General features: G+C 40.1%; 1 protein-coding gene across 3 annotated transcripts in view; it reads left to right on the top strand.

The window, feature by feature from the left end:
• usp54b (ubiquitin specific peptidase 54b) overlaps positions 1-23,267 on the top strand; it is a 123,852-nt gene extending 100,585 nt beyond the window's left edge. For 2 of the 3 annotated variants that reach the window (XM_047159252.2, XM_047159251.2), the window contains 14 exons: positions 647-752; positions 2,147-2,293; positions 3,561-3,710; positions 3,807-3,978; positions 4,508-4,684; positions 5,064-5,613; positions 6,217-6,344; positions 6,464-6,622; positions 8,150-8,269; positions 14,932-15,109; positions 17,856-18,754; positions 19,061-19,182; positions 19,780-19,890; positions 22,555-23,267. In XM_047159252.2, coding sequence (XP_047015208.1) covers positions 647-752; positions 2,147-2,293; positions 3,561-3,710; positions 3,807-3,978; positions 4,508-4,684; positions 5,064-5,613; positions 6,217-6,344; positions 6,464-6,622; positions 8,150-8,269; positions 14,932-15,109; positions 17,856-18,754; positions 19,061-19,182; positions 19,780-19,890; positions 22,555-22,626 — 3,091 coding nt within the window. In that variant the 3' untranslated portion in view covers positions 22,627-23,267. The remainder of the gene's footprint in view (positions 1-646; positions 753-2,146; positions 2,294-3,560; positions 3,711-3,806; positions 3,979-4,507; positions 4,685-5,063; positions 5,614-6,216; positions 6,345-6,463; positions 6,623-8,149; positions 8,270-14,931; positions 15,110-17,855; positions 18,755-19,060; positions 19,183-19,779; positions 19,891-22,554) is intronic. The other variant, XM_047159253.2, reaches the window with a different exon arrangement.
• The last annotated feature ends 1,113 nt before the right edge of the window (positions 23,268-24,380 follow it).

The raw sequence follows: 24,380 nt of genomic DNA, 5'->3' as shown, positions 1-24,380 counted from the left end.
AAACCATCTTTAAAGAGTTTAGACTCCACCAACTCAATAATCATTTGTTTAAGAATTAATTCTCTTTGTCTGCTTTTAAGACTTGTTTGAAAATCATAAGATGTTTTAGGTCATGTTTATGCAGATATATAGAAAATTCCCAAACGTTCAAGCACCACTGTATAACACAAAGTTCTACACTGCAATTTTTATACCCTAAGAGTGAAGGTGTTAGGATAAAGCAGATGTTTTAACAGAGAAACATCTGCTTAGATATTAAACCAGAGAAAGTTTTAGACACCTGTTTCCGGTTATTATACCAAAACCATTTTTTGTGGCATCGGTGTTCCACATATCTATATTGGTCATCGCTAACCACACATTTTCCACTCTGAAAATGCTGTATATTCATGAATTACACAGATTTAGAGTTTAACTTACAAATACCTTTGAATTATGAATTCATGGAGACCTTTTACAAAAATAGATGTTTCACATAAATTATAAAATTACAATTTCCATTATAAGTGAGTTTAAATGAGCAGGCTTTCTCGGTACACAGAAATATCTTGAATGTCTTGCCTGTTGTTGCACAAATGCAGTGTTTTTGCGTAAGTGTATAGCTGGTGCTTGAGGACATGTTTGTGTCTTTGCTCCTCTGCTGCAGTAACCAGGCCGTGCGAATGCTTGAGTGCAGGGAGAAGCCGACCCCGGACATGTTTGGGGAGCTTCTGCGCAACGCTAGTACCATGGGAGACCTGCGTAACTGCCCGGTGAGGTCACACACACACACTATATATATATATATATATATATATATATATATATATATATATATATATATATATATATATATATATATATATATATATATATATATATATATATATGCAATGTCGGAATATTGGCAATGGAATATTGTCAGTTCAGTATATCATAAATCCCCTCACATTTGCTCACTAACAAGACAAATCTTTTCACCGGCACCACCATATTTGTTTCTCTCACTTGTCCCTCAGTTGGTGACCTGATTAGTGAGGAGCTCTTGTAACATCGCTTGGCATTTTATTCTGCTTGGAAAATCCTCTGTGACCAAAAAAAACTCAGACAGCAGTGCTTTTTAAATGCAATCGTGTTCCGTCACCTTGCGGCTGCTGCATTTAGGATTACACATAAACCGTGCACTGGTGTATGAAAGCACTTTAAAAAAAAAAAAGCACTTACACCTGAAGATACCCACAATACTCGCAAATCTTTAAATCACTTAAGTCATATTGCTTTTTTTGCTCTCTAGTCCGCATGCATGACAGTGTTTTTCAGACACGACATGGAAATAAAATTAGAGCACGTTTCTCTGGTTAGGACTATTTCATTATGTTCCTTGATGCTAGTCTCAGCTGGATTAATATGGATCAGGAGATCAGAATTCAGCTCAATTTCACTTATAATTACTGCTTGTACTAATGTTCTGGATTGATCCCCTGAGTTGGCTGAACTGAGATGTGGTGAGTAATTGAAGCTGAAGACTCTGTTTTTGTGGATCTCTGGCACCCAACTTGACAGGCTTAAGAACACACAGCAGGACTGCTGGCTGATGGGACACTGGGTGTTTGTGTTTGTCCTACTGCTGCAGCTTATTAGTCAATCACTGGTGTGTGTGTGTGTCTATATAGAAGGAGTGTGTGTGTATGTGAGTGAGAGAGAGAAAGAGAGAGAGAGAGAGAGAGAGAGAGAGAGAGAGAGAGAGAGAGAGAGAGAGCATGAAGCAGGGGATGTTGCCAGTTCTGAGAAATGCACTCTTTGTTTTAATCCCTATCCCTACCCTGGTCTTGTGCCAGCCTGCTGGCTTTTCTCCCTCTCGACTGCACAAAAGCAGAGCTGCGGTGGCCACGGGTCAGGCTGGCCATGCCACCGATCGCCAGGGTTTTCTCCTCCTGTTTCCGCATTTCCACTGCCAAGCAGCTCAGTGGTGGGCAGTGACTCAAAGAAAACTGCTAGAACATTGGGTGCTGAACATAAGGCCTCTCTGGAACTTGCAGCTATTTTCCAAAGACTATCTCTTTTCTCCTTTTCTCACTCATTGAAGCACACAGATTGACAAAGCCAACGTCTGGTTTTTGTCTTGGACTCAAAGTCAAACAGTAGCTCTTCTGTCTCTCTCTCTCAGAGTAACTGTGGAGAAATGTTGCGCATTCGCCGTGTCCTGATGAATTCTCCTGAGATCATCAGCATCGGCCTGGTGTGGGACTCGGACCACTCGGACCTGGCCGAGGATGTCATCCACAGCCTGGGCACATGCTTGCGTCTGGGGGATGTAAGACACACACTCACACACACCCCACATCTTTACACACACATTTAGACATGTGAAAGTCCTAGATAGACACTGAAGAGATGATCATGATGTGTATTATGCAGGAATCTTGCTTTCTCAAGTTTATTGCCACAAACATTAGACTTCAGTTAGGGAGGGAAAAAATAACTGATTTCCAAATGCATCCCAAAAATATATTGATGTATTCTGCATTGATGAATTAATGAGGATTATGGTTTTTTTTTTTTTTTGGTTTTTTTTTTTGTCAGAGTATTAAATATTTCTGATTAAATGCTTTCTGAAAATGATTAGAGGCTAGGCTTGTCAAAGTTTATTAAAATCACATTCACTTGAAATATTTCATATTTCTATTGATTGAATATGAATTAGCCTAGAATATTACGCAGTATATTAGAAGAAGGCATGCACTATGTGTCCACGTCACAGAGTAATTCACACAGCAAGATCATATTTATTTTTATCATATTACACATGTAAATGTAAGGTTTTACATTAGGCTTTATCCATTTACCCACAGACGTTTTAACTACTGGAACATTTTATGTTTTTTATTTTATGTAATATTTTTTAGAATATTCAAAACTCGTACAAAAAGTAAAGTACGCCAACAGGATATGAATCTACTCTGAGCCCTACATGAAATAGCATTAGGCCAAAGGTTTAGGAAACACATTTTATTGACTGTCAGTAGAACATTGTGCCATAAACATTCAAATGTGGACTTTTCTCTCTGAATGTTTTCTCTTTTCTCTCTGATCGTTATGAAATATTGAATTCCTGAAGTTAATTCTCTCTAAAGGAAATACAGTAAGACTAGGGTTGTTTTTTTCCATGATGGATGAAAAAGATCTTTTTAAAGCAGCAAGTAATCATACTGGGTATAAATCGTTATGTAGGCTAAAGAAATCCACATTGAAATGCAGAAAATATCGATTTATAATCGCGTCATAGAACACTGAATTGAAGCCCAATGGAATCCTTAGCTCTGTAGAACCCAACTTCAATCATGGAACTTTTATGGCTGTATTGTTGTGTGAAATGTATTCATTAAACCATCACTGTGAAGTGTATAAGTCAGGACGCCCTCCTACAGTGCTGATGAGTCAGTATCCCTCATAATGATTTAGTCTTTCTCGGCAGTTCATGTGGGTGGCCCCATGCGTCCTAACTCTAAACCATCCACTTAAGTCGACTGCTCGATTGGCTCTTGCAGCTAGGCTTCTTACACTTAATCTGTGCTCCATAGCTGTTCTACCGAGTAACGGATGACCGGGCCAAGCAATCAGAGCTCTACCTGGTGGGCATGGTGTGTTACTACGGCAAGCATTACTCTACATTTTTCTTCCAAACCAAGATACGCAAGTGGATGTACTTTGATGACGCCCACGTCAAAGAGGTAACAACTGTAGTTAAAAAGCATTTGGTTCTTTCATTCATGCAGGAAAAGTTCACTCATGTATGGTGTGTGTGTGTGTGTGTGTGACAATTACAGATTGGGCCCAAGTGGAAAGACGTGGTTTCGCGTTGTATAAAGGGCCATTACCAGCCCCTGCTTCTGCTCTATGCTGACCCCCGTGGGACGCCTGTGGCATCGCAAGACATGCCCGCTGCTCAGCTGGAGCTGCACCACTGCAGCAAGGCCGGCTACGACAGCGAAGACTCCGGTAGGAGAAAGGACTGATGGTGGAGAAAGAGAAAGGAAGATGAAACGTGTAAAGGAGAGAATAGAGGAAAAGATGTTGATTGAACAGAAACTTTTTTTAGACAGTGCAACATTTTTATCTTCATGTCATTGTGACTGTGGCTCGTGAATGATGTACCTCAGATTTATTCAGCTAGCAGAAATAAACTCTAAATACAATTTTTTTTTAAACACTGGGCCATTCTGAATATTAAATCATTAATCCAGTAGTATATGCTTATACATTCACATTAACAAGAACAACTGTACCACTGCTCATTCATGCCATTATCACCCAATCATGTGGCAGCAGTTTTTTTTTTTTTTTAATCATTCATTTGCCGATATCAAATAAAAATAACTACTTTGCTGTCAATTTGTTAGCAAGGTTAAATACTTTAATATGTTATGGCATATAGTGAAAAATATATTGATATAGTGATAGGATATTATTTGCCCTATCCCTCACCCCTACATTGAAATCAGTGTCCTTGTGGTTGTTGTATCTTCAGGGAGGGAGCCGTCCATCTCCAGCGACACACGCACAGACTCTTCCACAGACAGTTACAGTTATAAGCACTCACGCTCACACCACGAGTCCATGGCCTCCCATTTTTCCTCAGATTCTCAGGGAACTGTGGTGTGCAATCAGGACAGCAGCGGCTCACAGAACAGCATGGACTCTGCAGGTAACAATATGATCCCTCTACTCTCTGATCATACTCTTAACCCTCATGTTCTATTTACTTAGCAACGGCAGCCCCATTTACTCGGGCCATCTATTTTGATTTTATGGCATTACAGCTGTAAAATACCCAATATATCTTTACACAGTTTATAGAAATATAAACACAACCCATTCACCTGCTTGTGAATCCTCCTGACAGGAGATGTAAGTGGTAGAAATGTTACAGGGCTTCCATGTTTCACATCAAAGCCATTTTATTGACAATGTGACATGATCACATTGTTTCTTTCACATCAAAATAATCTGAACATAATAGCATATTTACAAAACGTGAAATTGTTGGATCATTTTGACCTGAACTGAATACATTCTTTGTCTAGGTGATGTCCTAAAAGAGAAGGTAGCTCCTCAGTCTCCACCACGGCCATCCTCCGTAGGACGACTGCCCGATTATACGAAAGTGGGCTCGTGTGCTGGCGGATCCGAAACCGGGCCACATGCCAGGGACTGGGAGGACGAGAGCACCAGCAGCGAGTCCAAGTCCAGCTCCAGTGGGGGGCGCTACAGACCATGCTGGAGGCCAAGGAGAGAAGTGCTGAACATCGACAACATCTTCAGCCATGATAGGCAACGGCTAGGCTCGAGTCCACTCCCAGAGGATGCCATCCCTCAGACTCCTAACGAATCTTTCCCTGGGATTGGAGCACACGTCATGGACTCCACAGAGACGCAGCCCACGGATATAGTAGGGGGCGGGTCTAACGTAGGAATGGGGCACCTTCCAGTCCCGGCCGCTCCACGCGGCATGGCACAGCCACCACGGTTAATCCAGAGGATGGAAAGCGGCTATGAGAGCAGTGAGAGGAACAGCAGCAGCCCCATCAGTATGGACATGCCTCTCAATGAGAACCTCAGCACCAGTGCACCCAGGTATTACATTCCTGTTACTTTAGAGCTTTTTAACACTTCAGTACATTGACTTCAAGCAAGCTGCTGTTTAGCCACACTTCTGAGATTCCTTAATAATTAGAAAGTTTGGCAGGTAATTAATCATGGATCACGGATGTAGGAACAGTTCACAACTCTGTACCTGCTAATTTCTTTCTTCTAACTGCAAGGGCAAAGTGTTAGAAATGAGTGCACTGAAGACGTGCACTGTTCAGATTGTACACAGCTATAATTAAACTAACATTCTGACACTTTCTGATTTCACTATTCTGAAATAAAGTACTGGCCATGTCTTCTATGTTTGAAAATTGTTGTTGGACATTTACGTAATTCATTTGGTAGTAAAAGCAACAAGAAATCTGCAATAATTCTTCATTTACACGGTTGCTATGGTGATATGAACAACTCCTTGAATGTCCAGTGGCTGGCTGTGGGCGAGCAAAACGACACTGGCTTTGTATTGTTTTTGCCATGGGTCCTATGCATGAATGCAGAACAATTATACTGTGTATGCACATGCACTAAAGTGTCAGACTGTGGTCATCATTTCTTTCAGTCTTAGTTACCCTCTTGTTCTCACCTCAGGGAGGCCAGCAGTAAAAGACAGATGACGTCAGGGCCATCCTGGCGAACAGTGCCAAAATCCAAGAGCAGCAGTGCCATCTTGCAAGATATGCGATCGCCCAGCTGGAGCAACAGCCCTGTAAATCTGGGTGAGCTGCAGCAAATGCCAGCATTCACTGTCTATTGAAGCTACTCCTAACTGCTTAGAAATTGGAATAATGTGTGTGTGTGTGTGTGTGTGTGTGTGCGCGCATATGCGTGTGTGCAGGGGAGGGCCGCAGTGAACTTGATGAGCTGCAGGAGGAGGTGGCACGCAGAGCAAGGCAGCAGGAGCTCCAGAGAAAGAAGGAAAAGGAGAGAGAGGCAGCCATGGGCTTCAATCCCAAACCCAGCAAGTTTATGGACCTGGATGAACTCCAACACCAGGGTAAATACCACACAGGACAGGCGACAGACAACTGTTCCTGCCAGTTAAACAGTGAAACATGAAACACTATTGTTATCAGGACACAGACAAGAGACCGTTCCAAGACAAATGAAAAGGGGGACGTACTTATATAGTCAACGTCAGAATTATTGGCACCTTTCATGAAACTGAGCAAATATATAAAATGGATCAAGCATTTTATATATGTATGGACACCTGTGCAGTATATTTTAGGCTTAAATACTGTATATAGGGACATGGTATAGTTTTATTCTAATACAATACTTTTAGCAAAATTCAGTTGTCTTTTATTTAGTGCATTTTCTTGCAACACACTGGTTTCAGAGAATAAGACCACCAGTCTTCCTGTACTCCTCCACGTATAACATTTTAAGTGTGTGGACATACCTTGAGTTTTTAATCTGGTTCAAATGTAGAGCCTCATATGACAATTTCAAAACACTTATTTTGTGTTCTTGTATAATTGTGTATATTATGTTTGGAATTTTATTGAAAGATCCACCTACAGCCAAGTCTTAATCTTTTGGCAGGAAACAGGTCACAGCATTGAGTCAGTAATATTTAAACTTCTGGACACGTGCATGTGTGCCAGGTGCTATAAAGTTACACCACTTTCAACTTTTAAACTTAATATTCATACAAGACACTTAGTTAACTTTGGCCTGTTTAACTAGCTAGCTAATTTAGCTCGCACCTCACTGCACTACCTTACAATTATTTATAGCTGTAATTCATTCATCCATCTTCAGTAAGTGTTTTATCCTGGTCAGGAACACTGTGTGTGCATTTCACACCAATCCACCTACCAGCATTTTTCCTGAGGTGGGAGGAAACCATACAACCTCTAGGAAGCCCACAGACTTCCCACAGGGAGCACGTGCACAGAAACTCTGTATAGACAGTAACCCAAACTCGGGTTTAAACCAGAGACCCTGGAACCGTGAAGCTGCAATGCCACTGCTATTCTCCTGAAGGGTGCCAATAATCATGTTGTTGTTTGTATTTAGGTGTGCGTTTCTGCCCTTGCTCTTTTTACTTCCTCTCTCTGGGTATAGTAGCTGGGGGTACTGTTTTTGGGATGCCCTAATGGGAGATGAAGTAAATAAACGGAAAGAAACAGGAAGAAGGGTGAACACCTGAACTGCCTCATGTTATAAGAGTAAACCAAATGTTCGTCCAGATGTTCCCCTTGTCCTGTAGATGTGTGAAAAGTGCACAACAGGATCATCAAGAGACTGAAGCAATACTATACATATATTACTAAGACATCTCTTGATTCGTTCAGTAGTCCAAACTCTAACACAGTGTGTTTCTGAGTACGAGTGCATGCTTCTGTGTCTTTGTGCAGCTACCCGGGTGCATCTCTTCTGGTGATACTTTTGCATCTATTGTTTCTGCATAAAGTGGCAAGGTTTATGTGTGTATCAGGAGCTCGCCGGCGTGCCACAGGCAGTGTGCGTGTGCGTGCATGTTTTCAGCAGCCTGGCCTTGGTGTGTTAATTGCAGGGAAGGGGTGCAGTTTTAAGCACTGCCTGGCGGAGGCGGATGCTCTGTTAGAGCAGTCGCTGCGCCTGGAGCAGGCTGGAGACCCAGCCACCGCCCTGGCACTGTTGCGGCACATTGTGTGTAAGTAATGGTGACTGTGCCCCTGCCCGCTGTGCCTAGTACTAGCACAAAACACGCCCACCCTCCTCACCAACACTGTCCTCTGCCCCATAGCTGTCTGCTTGCCTTTGTCTGCCTTCTGCTTTCCACTCTTTACCTGTCCTAACGTTCGTCCTTTCCTCATCGTTCATCATCCTCTTCTCTTCATGGTCTACCTGGGTGACTCAGTCTCTCTCTCACTCTCTCTCTCTCTCTCTCTCTCTCTCTCTCTCTCTCTCTCTCTCTCTCTCTCTCTGTGCGACTGCGTTACTCATATAGGCTTAGCCAGTGCTGCCACTAATAGTCTCATGCTGTTGAAAGGCACTTGCTATCTGAAACTTGGTGTGTAGACAGAAGCGGATGCAAATTTGGTCCAGTGGTTTTTAGAGGATGTTATAAAAATGCTATTTGCCTAGGCTTCTTAGCTTTTGATGTGCTAATCACATGTCTCGGAGTAAATCCATCCTAAAACCCATTTTCCATCAGACGAGGTAACTGCAGCGCTACTGTGGCATCGCTTGCAGTTTGGTCTTCAGAGGCATGGCCAGTGATGTGGCACAGGATGAAAATATTGATGCCGCTCCAATTTCTAGTCCTTTTGACATCAAATCGATGCAGATCTAATAAATCATCGGGTATCTCATGTTGATTATATGATTGATATAACTTTTTGGGCATTTTGACTGAATTATTTGAAGAGCGTTTACACTGCCAGTCAAATTAATGTTTTTGGTTAAACTTTAAGAAATTGGCTCAAGTTAAATAGTCTGGAATTAGAACAGGTAAGAAATAGATGTAAGGAACTGAGAAATGTTTGTGACATTTTTCTTTATTTTATTGGAAAAAATCTATTTGCGACTGGAATACAATCAAACAGTTTTCTCGATAATATCAAAACAAATCTAGGTGTACAGTAACTTATGGTTAAGACACGATTACAGTGTATGATTTCTGGCCCAATTTTCCTGTTCACACATTGTAAAAGAATTCTCAGAGTGCATAATATGACATGATGACTGGTGCACATTTAGTGCCATGGTAACCAAAGAGAGCCACTGAGTTCTGTCAGTGTCAGAAATTTTGGATTAAAATCTAAGAGCGTGACTACTGCTACAGCGCTTATCTAAAAGCCAGCAAAAAGAGGATGATATAGGATTACACAAAACTCATGCCCATGCACATGCCCGGCCCATCGTGCAATTACTTGCAAAGCTATGCATTCTACTAGATAGAAAAAATATCCTTATATTACCTCAAGCTCACTTGAACTACTTGGATTTGGCGAAATTGCAATTTCATGAAATTGTTTTGCACGGTCTTTCACTGCTGTTTGTCGGTAAATTAGACTTTTTAGCTGTACTCGTGTTCACCGCACGTGAATCGAAGAAGACTTTGGCTGAATACGATAAGATAAGATAAGATAAACTTTATTGATCCCACACTGGGGAAATTCCGTCGTTACAGCAGCTCAATTACACAAAAAACAGATAGGAAAGAATACACATTAAATAGGAATCGAATTTTAAAAATGTCTTAAATAATATATATATACAATAGGAATAGAAAAATAGTAGTAAAAAATTATAATAATGGTAATGTGTACACTATGAACACCTCAATGTATGTACAGATGAATAAGAATATGAATATATACAGATGAGTAACACCGTTATATACAGAAAACTGATAAATGGATTATTGCACAGTTAACAATAGAGGGTGAGCAACAAATAGTAATAAATGAATAAATGTTCATATTGCAGAATTATTGTGAATGTGTAGGTTGATGATGCAAAAACAGCTAGCAGTGCAGAATGTGCATTGTGATGATGTCACATAACGCATCTTTGCCCAAATCTGCGAAAAATCTGCGGTCATTTTGAAAAATTGCATGCTCTTCCGAATATTGCTTCGTTTGCATGATTTTCTGTTCATTTCTGCGAACACGAAATCGTGAAATCGCGGACGTACTGATTAACATTGCTACTAATATACCATTATTCCAATTATTATTAAACCATTTTGTGCACAAGCCAGGATCATTCGGGATGGATGACATAAACAAAACAGTCATTGTTCATTAGAGGATCATCACTGTGTAATCTGGAATCTGTACTATATAATCTGAGAACACAATACCTCACAGTCTGTTACAGAAATCCGACGAGATTTTGTTGAGATCATCTCCTACAGCAGAGGTTGGTCATAAAAGCCAAAAAAAGTTATGATTTTTTTTTTGATGTTATATATATAAAAGCCTTTAATACATTACCACATTTTATAATTATGCAATAATAGTAAAGATAATAACTATAATAAGAAGAATATATATATATATATATATATATATATATATATATATATATATATATATATATATAATCATAGTTTATATATATATATATATATATATATATATATATATATATATATAATCATAGTTATTATCTTTACTATTATTGCATAATTATAAAAAGCAGTAATGTATTAAAGGCCGTTTGACATTTGGAGTGTTCTTGACCCAACAGCCTGCACTTCACCTAATAGGCCTGTTGGACATCATTTAACCAATAATGATAATTTCATCAAATGGTAAATCAATGCAAGATGCAGTATGTAAGAGACAGTAAATTGAACATTACTTAACATTAATGTGACTTCCAAATATGCAAACTCGTCCAGTTCGGACTGGAAGGAACGATACTCATCGTCTTATTTTTTTCTTCTAGCTATTTAACCTTTGTTAAAAAAATGAAAACAGACCGGCTATGTAGTTTTCAACCGATTTATGAATTAGACTGGGAAATTACCGCTCTGCTTCTCATTGTCCAGTAAATTTGAGCTTCTTGTACTACTGGTTAGTGTATACAAGACAAATGGGCATCGATTATGAATTATGTAATATTTTAAAATATGTAATATGTAGAGTTTTAATTGAATTGGCACACTAGCTTTCATGATTCCTAATATTTTTTCCTGCCGTTGAGCCATAGGCAATCACTGAAAGAGCCATAGGTTCCCAACCCCTGTCCTACAGCATGCCTTTAATAGAGTCCCATTAAAAGCTATGAGTGGACAGTGAACAAGTCCTTATAAAATAGGTATTTGGTTTTAGGTGCTTAATGGAATGCTTGTTTTTTTCCCCAGTATTTAATTGTCAATAGTGGGTACACAAAAATACACATCTGCACATGTTCAGACACTTGTGATTGTCAGTGTGTAGATGTCACTGTACAGCCATTTGAGGAACTTCTCAAAGATTTTGAAAATACAATAACCTATACACATTTAGTGTGCTGTTATCAGTCTTTCCCACCCCATGTCTGAAAACCTGGACATGCAACTGATGCTGTTATGTTAGGCAATGTAGTCTTTTTACCACTAAAATACAGTACTTAATATTCAAGGTAAATTGGGCAATTACACCAGGACATTTATTTCAGGAGCCTCAGCAGATGGTCATAATTCCTAACTTTGTGAATGTGCTTCCTGCCACTGAGCTTAAGATTGAAAATTGCATTTAATCAATGAACTATTTAATTGTACAAAAGGTACACACCTGTTCATATTAATCTGATGCTATATGAACTAATCTATGCTGAGAAAGCACATGGTCAGGACTTTATGCTCCAAAGTGGTTGTGGCTCACCGTCCATACCCAAAGCGGTTTCAGTGATATTTTCTGAATTGGGATGTCAATTTCTATGAGATTCATATTTCATGCAGCGGAGAAATACAAGGTGTACCAAAAGTCTCCATACATAGCGGACTATGTTTTCCAGCACCACATCGGTTGTGCCCTTGTCAGTGGATGTTCATAGACGTCCATGTTTCAGTCGGTCCGCAACACTTCCAGTCTTTTTGAATTTGTTAGTAAGTTTGTCAACAGTGTCGTGTGTGATGTGCTCGCCAAGTTTCCTGTTAAAGTCCATCGCAACCTTGCGACAGCTTCCCGATCCAGCCATGATCGAGAATGATTTCAATACGTTCTTTTGTCAAAGGCGTTCTTAAATATGAAAAATTTCCAAAGGCATTTTGCTAAAAATTGCTTATGTCCCCTATGTATGGAGACTTGTGAGACACCCTGTAGCGGACTGACATTTACATTTATTCATTTAGCAGACGCTTTTATCCAAAGCGACTTACAAATGAGGAAATACAAAAGCCAAGTCAAAGTCCTACCTAAAACTTCAACCCAAAAATTGTCTTGTACGGATCCATTTGTCCTGTTTCTAGACTGGCTTTTCCACTCTGAGTTCTGTTTCCAGCGTTTTGTTCACATCTCTGCATGATTAATTAAGCTAGAATCATTTTTTAGCCAGGCAAAACTCCAACCACCAAGCTATTTATACCACGCCCCACTCACAAACTGCTATCCAGGTCAACAAACACTCCATGTCCCTCCCTATTCTACTCTGTGTGTGTGTGTGTGTGTGTGTGTGTGTGTGTGTGTGTGTGTGTGTGTGTGTGTCAGCAGGGAAAGGGAAAAGCCAGGTTGTATAAATATAGCTTTTTGAAACCCTTGTTCCATTCTGTCCTGCCTGTCTAACAGTCTAAACCCTGTCAAAGTCATCCAGTTTTTAGGCTCTGAAAAGGTGAAGCTTGGTCTCTGAGGTGATGATTTCAGTGTGGTGGTAAACTGTAGCTGGTTCTTTCGGATAAATGGCCCAGATTAAGGACTTCTGCTGTGACCTTGTAGTCCATAAGTGGTTCTCTCTCTGCCACTCTCCCTCTCTGTCTGTCTATCTCTCCCTTTCATTCTGCCTCTTTGTGTGTGTCCCCTGTCTGTGCATCAGGGTGTGTATTCTAGCTGTGCTCCAGCTTGCTGCGTTTGTGTGTGTGTGTGTGTGTGTGTATATATATATATATAACATATATATGGTATATGTGGTGCTGCTGTCCCAACCCCCTCCTGTCCTTCCTGTCCCCTGCGCCCGCCTCTCTCAGCTCAGATTTGAGAGGGGAACGTTAGCGGCAGTTACACTGAACCAAAGAGCAGCTGGTGTTGACAACCTTAAATGTACTGAAAATAGCACATTTATGAAAGGCAGAATTAATGATCTTTCAGGCTTAAATAAAACAAGTTTCAGGGAGCCATAGCAACACCCCCAAGCCGTTTCCATGTAACAGCTGCAGACAGGAGAGCAACCAGATCATCTTCTCTTAAAGATGTGTGAATAACCCAACAAGGTGTTTGTCCTGCTTAAAATCAAATAAAGATAAAAACGAGAATATACAGTTCTAAAAATAATTCTAAAATGTAGGGCTGCATAATAAATCATGTTATAATTGTGATCATGATTTTGTTTAAATGAATCAAACAGAATTAGGATATTAGGGAGCTTAGCTAATATTAATAATGCTGTAGCATTTTTATTGATTTTGTTGAATAAATCACGCATTTTAATTGTGCATGTAATTGGATACTGTGGTGGATTGTTGATTTAATTCTTTATTTTTATATTGTTTAGTGTTTAAAAGATTTATTGGCACAAATTGTTAACAGTTTGACTTTGTATGTATGTATGAATGTATATAAAACTTTAAGAGGCAGCTGTTTTGGAGTAAGTAGTCCAGGAACTCCTGTGAAGAGTAATCCCATCATAAATTCCAATATGTGCCAGGATATTTTTCCCCAAATCCTGGATGCTTCTACCAGGAGGTTAAGACAGGAAGACTTGGTACTGTTACTGTTACTGTCTCAGTAGTGAGAGGCTTCACCAGCTGTTATTTTTAGGAATGGCAATAATTTTGAAATGAGCGTACTGCGGAAAATTTTGCACAACACAGATGTTTACGTTAGAAAAAATATTGTCTTATATTACATATTAAAAAACTATACATCACCTTCATTTGCTTAAATTCAAAATATACATTTCATGTTGTATTATGCCTCTGCTAGGAAGTTTTTATGGACAGGTCTAATTATTAGGTGCTAAGTATTGTGGAAAAAGTTGATTAAAATGTAAATAATGTAAATATAAAGTGCTAAAATTATTATTTATTTTTTTTTGCCCTAAATTGGCTAAATAATCATGAAATATCATTTAAATATTGAGCAAAATAACTGGGATGATCATTTTAGCCATTATCATGCAGCCTTACTGAAAAGGAAAAACTGAAGAAAAAAAAAGGGATTCTAGGATTTTGGTTATTATTGGTTTCTCTCCTGTTGGGACATCGGGACAGCCTTGTGCTTCTCCATACCTTGTTTAATCTTAACATGTCACTCATGTGGGACGGGAATGTTCAGTGAGCAAAACCCTGCACAAGATTCTCACACGATTTCATCTTGTAGGAGATAAACCAGATATTCTTTATTTTCAATGGGTTTGTTATGAATTTAAGGATGTTGTGATAAAACAGTGTGCAAAGCTTTGCCTATTGAACACAGCCTAGGCCACGTTCTTGGGTGAAAGGTGGGCGATTTCCCCTCACGTCCTCTTCTTTATTTAAAACTCCCTACTGTCGTTTCTATAACAAAGAAATGGTCTGCATGCAGGCCTGTCATAACTCAGCTCTTTCTTTTCTTTTTTCTTTTCTACATTCCTTTCCTTTCTTCTTCTTCTTCTTCTTTCTTTCCTTTCTTCTTCCCTTTTTTGTTGTTGTTTTTTTTTTTCTTTTCTTTTTTTCTACATTTGTAGCTAAACTAAGATTTTCCATGCATGAGGGCAGTGCTAACACTCATAGCAGGACTATGGCTGCTGACGCCAAGCTGCAAAAATGCATGAGGAGAGCTCGAGGCCTACAACAGCGCATTCAGCAGCAGCAACAACAGCAAGAGCAGCCGCAGGAGCCCGGCCGCCCACAGGGGCCTCGCAGGTACCTCCACTGTCTCCTCCCCGTGTGTGTCCGGCTTATTGCCTGTCCAACAACACTCAGCCTGCTCCCGTCTGTCTGTCTGTCTGTCTGTCTGTGTTTTCACCTGAGAAACAGATGCCAAAGGTTTTGAGATCAAAAGAGAGATGCTGTGTGTTCTTATATTAGCATGTCCTCTAGACTGTGTGCTGTTATGTTGCTTGTGTCTCTGCCATATTAAAGTCACCCAGAATTTGTTTCTGGAAGACGAAAAAGATATTTTATAGATTTAATGTTAAACTATTTGATGTAGTAATTTCACACAAAAAAAGTCACTGGACAGCCAAAATTGCACAGAACACTTTCACTTCATCAACAGATGCTGGATTCATGAATATGCAAATTGGAAACCCCCAACACTTCTTACTTCTGCTAAGATTTTCCAGTCAAAAACACCAGTTTTCCCAGTATAAATGGGAGACGAGCAAATCGACGTATAAATCTGGAATTGACAATTGTGCAGGTGTTTTGAACTCTCTGATATTAACTGACACCCCTGGAAGCCCCGCCCCTTCCTCCATCTCATATTAGTATTTTTGACTTATTAGTATTAGTTTTCTCGTCTCGACTTTATTTATTTATTTATTTATTTATTTATTTTATTAAAAGATACGCTGGTGAAGCACTGATGCTTCCTGTCAATGAGAATGTTTTTGAGTTCATTAATGTGAAATAAAAGCCATTAATGTAGGTTTGACTTAGCTAACATTAAAGAATTATATAGGTAACATAAGTTCTGTTTTTCTTTTTTTAATTAACCTTAATATATATATATATATATTAGGGATGATGCAGAAAATGGTCAAAAGTACTTTTGAAGTACAGTATTTTTTTTCATCTCCAATATAGATTAAGCATACAACGAACTGTCAAATCCAGCACATTACACCCAACTGCATAATCGGTTCTGGCACACGTTCTACACCGTATGCCCTTCCTGACGCAGCCCTCCTCATTTTCCGGGTTTGGGACCAGCACTGAGGGTGCACTGGCTCATGCAACACTCCAGTTGCTGGAGTTGGTTACCTGACCAGGAATCCACACACTAGCCACTAGTCCACCAAACAACCACACATTTTTATTAACTGCTATAGGTGAAATGATTTTCCTAAAATAGGAAGAACAAAAGTGTGCATGTAAACTTTTTCTAGTCTTTACATCTTAACTAAAACAACCGCCTGGTTAACGTAAAACCCGGTATATACACACACTCCGATTTTGAAAATGTAGTGTGTTTTGACACCACCCCCTCACACACTATAACTTTCTTTTCTTTTTTTTTTCATCTATTGTGTGGCTGTAAGCTTCCTAGTGGATTGTGGCTATAAGGCAGGTAAAGATTTCTGATAAAGTCGAGAAGCAGAGGTCAGCCACCCACACTTCCAAGACAGCTTAGTCAAGAGGACAGCATATCACTTTCAGCACAGTCGCTCCCTTCATTATAGCCGTGGGCTTATTACGGAATCTGCGGTGCTTGCTGCTGTTCTTGTCAGACGCTGGTCACACTACAGGGGAACCGGCACTGCAGTCAGCGGGGGGACGCTGCACTGTGATCAATGGAATGCGTTTATTTCACTCCACACTTTTTTTCTTCTCTCATTCGTCCCTATTGATCAGAAGTGCTGATGTGATGTATGGGCTGACCCGGCCGAAGCCCCCTGGGTAATTAGCTAACATGCTGCTGGAGGAGTATTTACAGGGAGCCGGTGCGCTAGCATATTCATCAGGAATCTTTGCACTTGTACTTCACTGACTGCATCAATCAACGCTGGAGCATGCAGGCTAAATGAGCTGCCCTTTAAGTACACTAGCACACTTCTAAACGTTCCTTGTTAACCAGTTCTTCTTAGTCATGCCTTTCTCTAACATATCCTGAAAGGAAAGCAGGGAAAAAAGGGAAGTTTCCTCTACCAAAGCTCTAAGCTAGGCTGTAACAAAAAAAATGTCTCACTAACTTTAGTTGTTTCTGCATTGATTCGTAATAATGAGCTCTACCATTGCTTCATAATTCTTTAGAAACACCTTCTGAACACCTTATGAAGATGGAAGAGGAATTTAAATACTGAATGGTGTGTGTTTGGAAAATCAAAGACAGCATTTTAAGTGTGTATATATCATGCTTCAGGAAATCAGCCATTCAGTCCTACTGATAAATGGACAGTAAAGCTTATAGGCATATTTATTACTACTCTAAATATTCTGCTTCATGCAGTGGCTATGAAAATGATGTCAAGGTCATTCTGTGCACACTGTGTGTGTGTGTGTGTGTGTGTGTGTGTGTGTGTGTGTGTGTGTGTGTGTGTGTGTGTGTTCGTACGTATGTATGTCATGTTAACCGAGATGAAACTGCCTCAAGTCTCCTTGAGCTTGGTCTCTTGATGACAAAGTGCCTTGATTATAAAAGCGCCTTTGGCCATATCATAAATCTTTTTACAATTAATGACAAAAACATGTGAAAATGGGTTTGGAAAATGAATCCTTTGTTTTCATGGTTTAAAGGGTTTACAGCAGACTACTCGTACATACTGTATCTCCTGCATAAGTAATGAAATACAAAAGTAAAAGACTGAAGAATGATAAAAGCCACGATTTTCTAAAATGTCTTGAAATTTGATGTTCTTTAGTAACCAGTTGCTGACATGGTCACTGTTTGATGCCACTGTTCCTTTGAGGAAACCCAATTCGATTTTGTCTGTTCTTTTTTTTGCAGTGAACAGCCTGGCTCGGTCCAAATACTGCTGACAGACAATCAGGAGGAGGTGTGGGAAGTCAATCAAGACGCATCCCTTGGTCTGCCACCTCCTGCCCAGACGAAGCCACTCACCTCTAATTCACTTAATTCACTAAAGTCACTTAACACTCCACACACTCCCATACCTCAGCCACGTCCACAAGACCATACTCAAGGAAATCAGTCAAAGAAAGACACCGAATGGGGTGGTGTGAAACTTTCCGATGTCCTGCAGGCCTCAGGAGGGCAGATCAGAACCATCCATAAGCACCTGGCCATCTCTATGCCATCTCTTCCCCTGGAATTCTGGGGTGTTCTGGATGAAGATGAAGAGCTTTCCCAGCACCAGCAGCCTTTAGCTTCCTCTTCTCCATCCCCTGCTGCATCCCTATGGAGGGGCACTTCTGACAGCCCCCATCCTAATGTAGCAAACACATTGCCTCAACCTGAGAACAGTGTATATGAACACCCTGGAGCCCCCATTTGGCAACCTTTACGCAACCCTCCCTTCCCTCTCTCACCTGTGTTATCCCGCTCCAGCCCTAGGCCCGCCCCTCCTCCTATCACAGCTCGTCATTGGTCCTCCTGGAGCCTGGACCGCCCCGATGCCGTGGTCACGCCCCACGAGACCCCACCAGATCAGAGCCATCTCATTAGACCTGCTATCTCTCCACGCTCACATGGATGGAACGGTCCACCCTATAGTCCAATGAGCTCTAGGAACAAGAGTATCAGAAAGTTTGCCAGCTCTCAATTTGAACCAAAACTGGAGGCTGAGGCTGCAGAGTATGAGGAGAATGAGCTTTCAGAGCTGGACTCGCTGTATCAGGCTAGTCTGCGAGCAGGCCGTCGTCTTAGCCCGGCCGCTGGGAAAACAGGTATGTATCGTTTGCGGTTTGTGTACAAATTAGCCTTGGTGGCACATTTTTAAGAACGTTACATTTTCCTTTTTTTGGCATTTTAAAACCAGTTTTGTCTTTTGCTCATATTTATTCAATTACTTTGAGCTATATATGATGACCTACATATATGACATATATGATAGATTTGGGATTAACATCCATTTTGACATGAGATCTGCCAAAGACGGATTAGTGGTTTATGAAATATGTTAGTTCTGTATTAGAGCGCACAGAGGATTATGAGTGTACTGCACCGTGTTGTAATTTGCTTGCCTTGTTCAGTGACTCCTGCAGCATGGCAGCTCCTCTCTGGGGTGGGACGCTCACAGACCCCCACGGCTGAGCTGGAGAGAACTGCATTTGGAGCACCAGGCTCTCGCAGCTCCATTGCACACCCAGACATGGTGAGACACGTGTGTGAATACACACGACACTTTTTCCACTGGGTGGAAAAATGTATACAATGTATACAAGTATACAAGTTTATTTCTATCCACCTGTTGTTGTTTTTTTTTAAATATTCAAATTCATACTAATATGTAATGTTGCATAAACAAAGCCTAAATGGTACTGAAGAAATTCCAAATAAATGTATGTACACTAACAGTTAAAAGCACAGAAAAGCTTTTCTTTATCGTTACTATTTTTCTATTATTTAAGAATAATGATGAAGACATTATTAACTCTATTAAATATCACAAGAAAAGTGGTCAATATATCAAAAGTTCCCGAATGGACCAAAAACTCGTTGTTTTGTCGAAATCCAAGCAGCCGTCAGAACAAACACAAATGAAATTCGCTTTGCAAAAAGAAAATGTACTTAAATGGCACACAAGAAAGCAATTAGCTTCCAGCAGTGGGTAATTTTACTTTGTGCTAAGTTCATCTTGGTGACTTGGCTGTCATTTTTATTTCTTTATGACACTTTGGATTGTTCCTTGTTTTCAGTGTGCTTTGTTCTTGGGACTAGTGTGTGCATGTTTTTTTTTTTTTCTATCTAGCCAGTGGATGACAGGCAGTATGATCCTGATCACCTGCGCCGCATTGCTCGCAGTCTGAGTGGGACCGCAGTTGGACATAGACAGGACCGTCTTGCTGTCTCACACAGCTTTGTATGTATCTTTCACACAGATATGTGTGTGTGTATTATATATATATAATATTTCATAATATTTCACAATATTTCGTAATGGCCGCTTGCATTTATAAAACATTCCCCACATATTCAGAGGTGGTGCAAGGAGTTGAACCTCAGCTTGCTCATTAGAGTAATTTAGGTTTATAATTTGAAACAAGGGCTTAGTGAAGCTTATTCATAGCGCACAGAGGAGGATAGCACAGGTGCTAAAACTGGCTTCGAGGTGACTGGCTGTTTGAGGGACTGCGTGAGAGGGAATGGGATATGAGCTCTGGAAATCTGACTCTAGTGCCTCTGTGATCAATTCACTTTGTGTGTTTGTGAGTGTGTATATGTGTGCTGCCTGTTACCTGCCAGTCAGATTTTATCGTTTATTAGATGCTCCCTTGTGTGCAGTACATACCATTTAATCAAATCACATTGCTACTGACAATTTGTGCTTCCCCACTCTGACAATAATTCAGTATAGTTCTAGGTTGTATGGTGACTATGATTATAAAACATGAACCGTGATACAAGTGTGATTTCACTGAGGTATTTCCTGATAACTATGGTTAGTAGATGTTAAACCATAATACTTCTCTTGTTTGTAGTGCATGGGGTAAACACTTTTAAGGTTTGTTCAACTAGTATAGTAAAAAGTGCTGGAGCTGTTACATGCCCAATCAATACACAGCACCATCAGTAGTGCTTTTATCAAACATTTCTGTTTTAATAGTGTTTACTAGAGGAGTGAATTACAGTGAGGTTGATTAGATCACACAATTTATGTTGTTACATTTTCTTATATTTCAAAATACAAATACAATTACATGTGCAGTTTGTGATATATAAGTGCTTCTAGACATACAATAGTCATATACAGTATACAGTAATATCTTAGGGGGAAAAAACTATTTCACAATATTGCCATGTAAACTTTAACCAACTGACGATGGTATCGGGAATCGGCAAAAAAGATAGCATCTATTGAAATAGCTATTAAATTGAAATGTTTCTGTATCTTTAAGAGCTTTAGACATGACAAGCAGCACATCTCTCTCTCTCTCTCTGCTTCACCTGTCTTTCTCCGTTTCGTGTACGAAGGGTCAGATTTCCTGCTTAACACAGCTTTTGATACAGCAGGTGAAAAATCGCTTGCTCCTCTTGCGAGGTAATCATAGTAACAGCAATACTACAGATAGCACATGGACAGAAATAATTGTGCCATTATTTTCAACTCCCAGGCGACAGATCAAGGATAGAAAATATCTAACTGTAAATAAAATCTAAAAATGGTTGACCACATTTTCAGCAAAATATAAACATAACCATGGGGGGCAGTAAAGTTTTCAACTGAGAAACACAGAGGCCATGTCTTGCCAGGCAGCCATTGCTAGAATTTCCAACTAGACTATTCAGTATATATATATATATATATATATATATATATATATATATATATATATATATATATATATATATATATATACACACAGCATAGTATTTCAGCAAGGTCCCGATGCTATCCAAAACTTAAGGCTATTGCCAAATTTTTTGTGACCTTGTGTGAAATATACCATTGAGGACTTTTACTTTTACTAATACTAAGTCCCTAGTATTTTGTACAGTATAGAAGATGGCATGATGATACTATCGATAACAATGGTATATTTCACACACTATCACGAAGCTATTTGCATCATTTTTTTTTCATTTTGGACTTCTCAGCTTTCTGTCCTGGAAATGAGCTTCAGGGATTGTCAGTGTTTCTGTGTTTCCATTGCAATTGCAATTTGCCTCTCAGGCAGCAGAGGGCTCTAAATAAGATAAACTGGTCCTCTAAATGCCCCTTAGTACATACAAAGGATAATCTACAGATTAAACCGGCTGCTATAATGTAAATGTCTTGAGGTGGTGTATATATAGTAGTTACACGTTAATGTTTGATTACAGTTGAATAAGATGCGTTTTTTTTGTTTTTTTTTCCATCACTGCATCTGTTACTGTCAACATGGTGCACTAATGTGTCCAACATGGCTTACTCTGCAGGCATATTGTGACAAATCAGAAGCCTGTGAAGGCTTTCCCCCAATAATACCCTCTACATACATGCAAAACACACAGACAATGAGTACTGACTGTCATTCTGACTTATACTGCCATCCTGTGTCCACATCCTTTAACCACCATATGTCTACTCATTCTAATATACCTTTAATGCAAACTTATATTTGTCCTTCTGCTCAGCATGTGTCTGTCTGTAATAAATATGTATGTTTTGCATGAAGAACACATCATGTCACACTTCTTGCCCATGTCTCTTACTCATGCAGTCCTCCTGTGTGCCCATCAGTCCATCGTGCCTTCCATCTTTCCCATTTCTATTCACTTGTCTCAGCCTGGGTCTTGTGTGACTGCCCGAGGTAAATCTGTCTCATTCTTCACCTCCATGCTCTGAGGCTATTCTCACAGTGCTTTCTGCTTACTAATGCTCATTTCATTGCTTTAAGTCTGAGTGTCAGGAGTTTGATCAAAGCCGTCCTGTTCTATATTGTGCTTCTTGATATTGAGTCTATTCGTATGTGCATTTTTGAAGTTCACTTTCGATTTGCTTGAAATCCTGTTCTTCACACTCGACCATCCTCCTCCCTTGCAGGACGTGTCCAGAGGGTCACCAAGTTTCTGGCTGTGTCTAACTGGGGTCAAGCTCAGTCCAGTCCACCAGTGAAATGTGACAGAGCTGTGCCACTGGCGTCCTGGGCAGTAGTCTTCTTGGTGTCCTAGGCCCACCTACAACACCCTCCATCTTTATGATTCCTGCAAGGATCCCTGCACATACAAATAATAAGTAATTGCTAGAATGTTGTAACAGAGATTAATCCCAGTGACCCTAGCTTTTAGCTACACTAGCCCACTGGAGCACTATCAGCTCTGGAGGGCTGGATCCCTCTTGAAGCCCAAAATCCTCCTGTAGCTATAGCCCCGCCTCTGTTTCTCGGACCATGATGGGCTCCCATCATTTCCTTTATTCATGTGGCGTGTTGCCTACTGTGTCTTCCTTAACTATTTCCTCTCTTTAACTTTTTTCCCCACTCAGAGTGTGGTGGGCTGCTCTGCCTTTTTCAGTGTTCATGTATAATGGATCTGGGTCAGCCTCCTCTTCCTGCCTCTGTCCTGCATAGCAGTGTTTTAAAGTGTGTTAAAGCGTGTTTCCTTCCTGTCCACAGCATGGTGAAGGGAAGGGCAGAGCTTATCTTCTTCCTTGTTCAGTTCACTGATTGGGATAATGTGATGGACTAAGTAGCTGTGTGTGTGTGTGTGTGTGTGTGCGTGTGTGTGAGTTTGTGTATGTGTGTGTGTGTGTGTGTGTGTGTGGTTGGGGGGGGGGGGGGGGGGGGTATGGGCGCTAACAGCATGCTGTGGTACAAGAAAGGCTTTGAGCCTTGGCTCTCCCGCAGCGAGCCATCCTACCCTGAACACTTAACTTAATTAAACGCACTGCGTGGGGCTGCAAAGCCGGCGAGATCCAGCAGCATCCTGGATAACTTTTCAATATCTCTGAGGTCTATTTAACTACTGCACATGATTAATGTGTGTGTGTGTGTGTGTGTGTCTCTATTTAACACTTAGTTAGGCCAAATGTCCCCATGATGATAGAAATACAGCATTGACAGTATTAACATTGTGTGGACATTTGGTCATCATTTTCTTTTTCTTTTTTTGTTTCTCAATATGAATGCAGCTTTTCTTTGAAAAACTAAAAAAATATTTTCTTTTGGATACTGAAGTTAAGGTTAGGATTAGGTTTAGATGTAGCATAGCATTATTTAGCTACAATACTATACAAGTTAATGGAAATAATCCACTTTTGTGTGTGGGCAAGAGTGTGGGAGAGGCCATCCATCTTCGGCGACGCCCATGTAAAAACCCACAATGAGCTCAAGCAAACTCTCCACATCGCATCCTTTCCTCTGACATTTTTAAAGGATTTCTTTTCTTTCTCTCTTGTTCTAGTATGAACTGACCCACTTTTTCTAGGGTGATGGACAAGTAGCTCATAGTTTGTACTGATTTATTGACTGACACGCATACTTACTTACACACCCTGTAAAAAAAAAAAAAAAGAGAACAGTTGAAGGAGCTGTCCTTATTTTTATTTTATTTTTTTTGTATTTCTTCGTTCCTCGGCTCTGGCGCTTGGTCAGAGCACGCATGTATCCGTGCAGCCCTAGTGTGGAGAGCGGACGGGAATAACTCGACCTTTTCTTCCTCTTGTATGGGCATTCCCTGTAGCACACACCTGTTTTCTGTCTAGTGTTACAGGCAAAGACTGCTTCACTCCTTTTGACTGAATATACACTAATCAATGAATTTATTGTCAAAGAAAAAAAAAATATATGAAGACTATGAAATACTTACAAATTATTCAGAGGAATGGAGAAACTCTACTTTATGACGTTATGGAATGTTAATTCATTTTAG

The sequence above is a fragment of the Ictalurus punctatus genome, chromosome 13, assembly GCF_001660625.3.
Source record: "Ictalurus punctatus breed USDA103 chromosome 13, Coco_2.0, whole genome shotgun sequence".
NCBI classification, from domain to species: domain Eukaryota; kingdom Metazoa; phylum Chordata; class Actinopteri; order Siluriformes; family Ictaluridae; genus Ictalurus; species Ictalurus punctatus.
The sequence above is the reverse complement of the archived record's forward strand: the minus strand, read 5'-3'. Positions and strand labels throughout refer to the sequence as shown.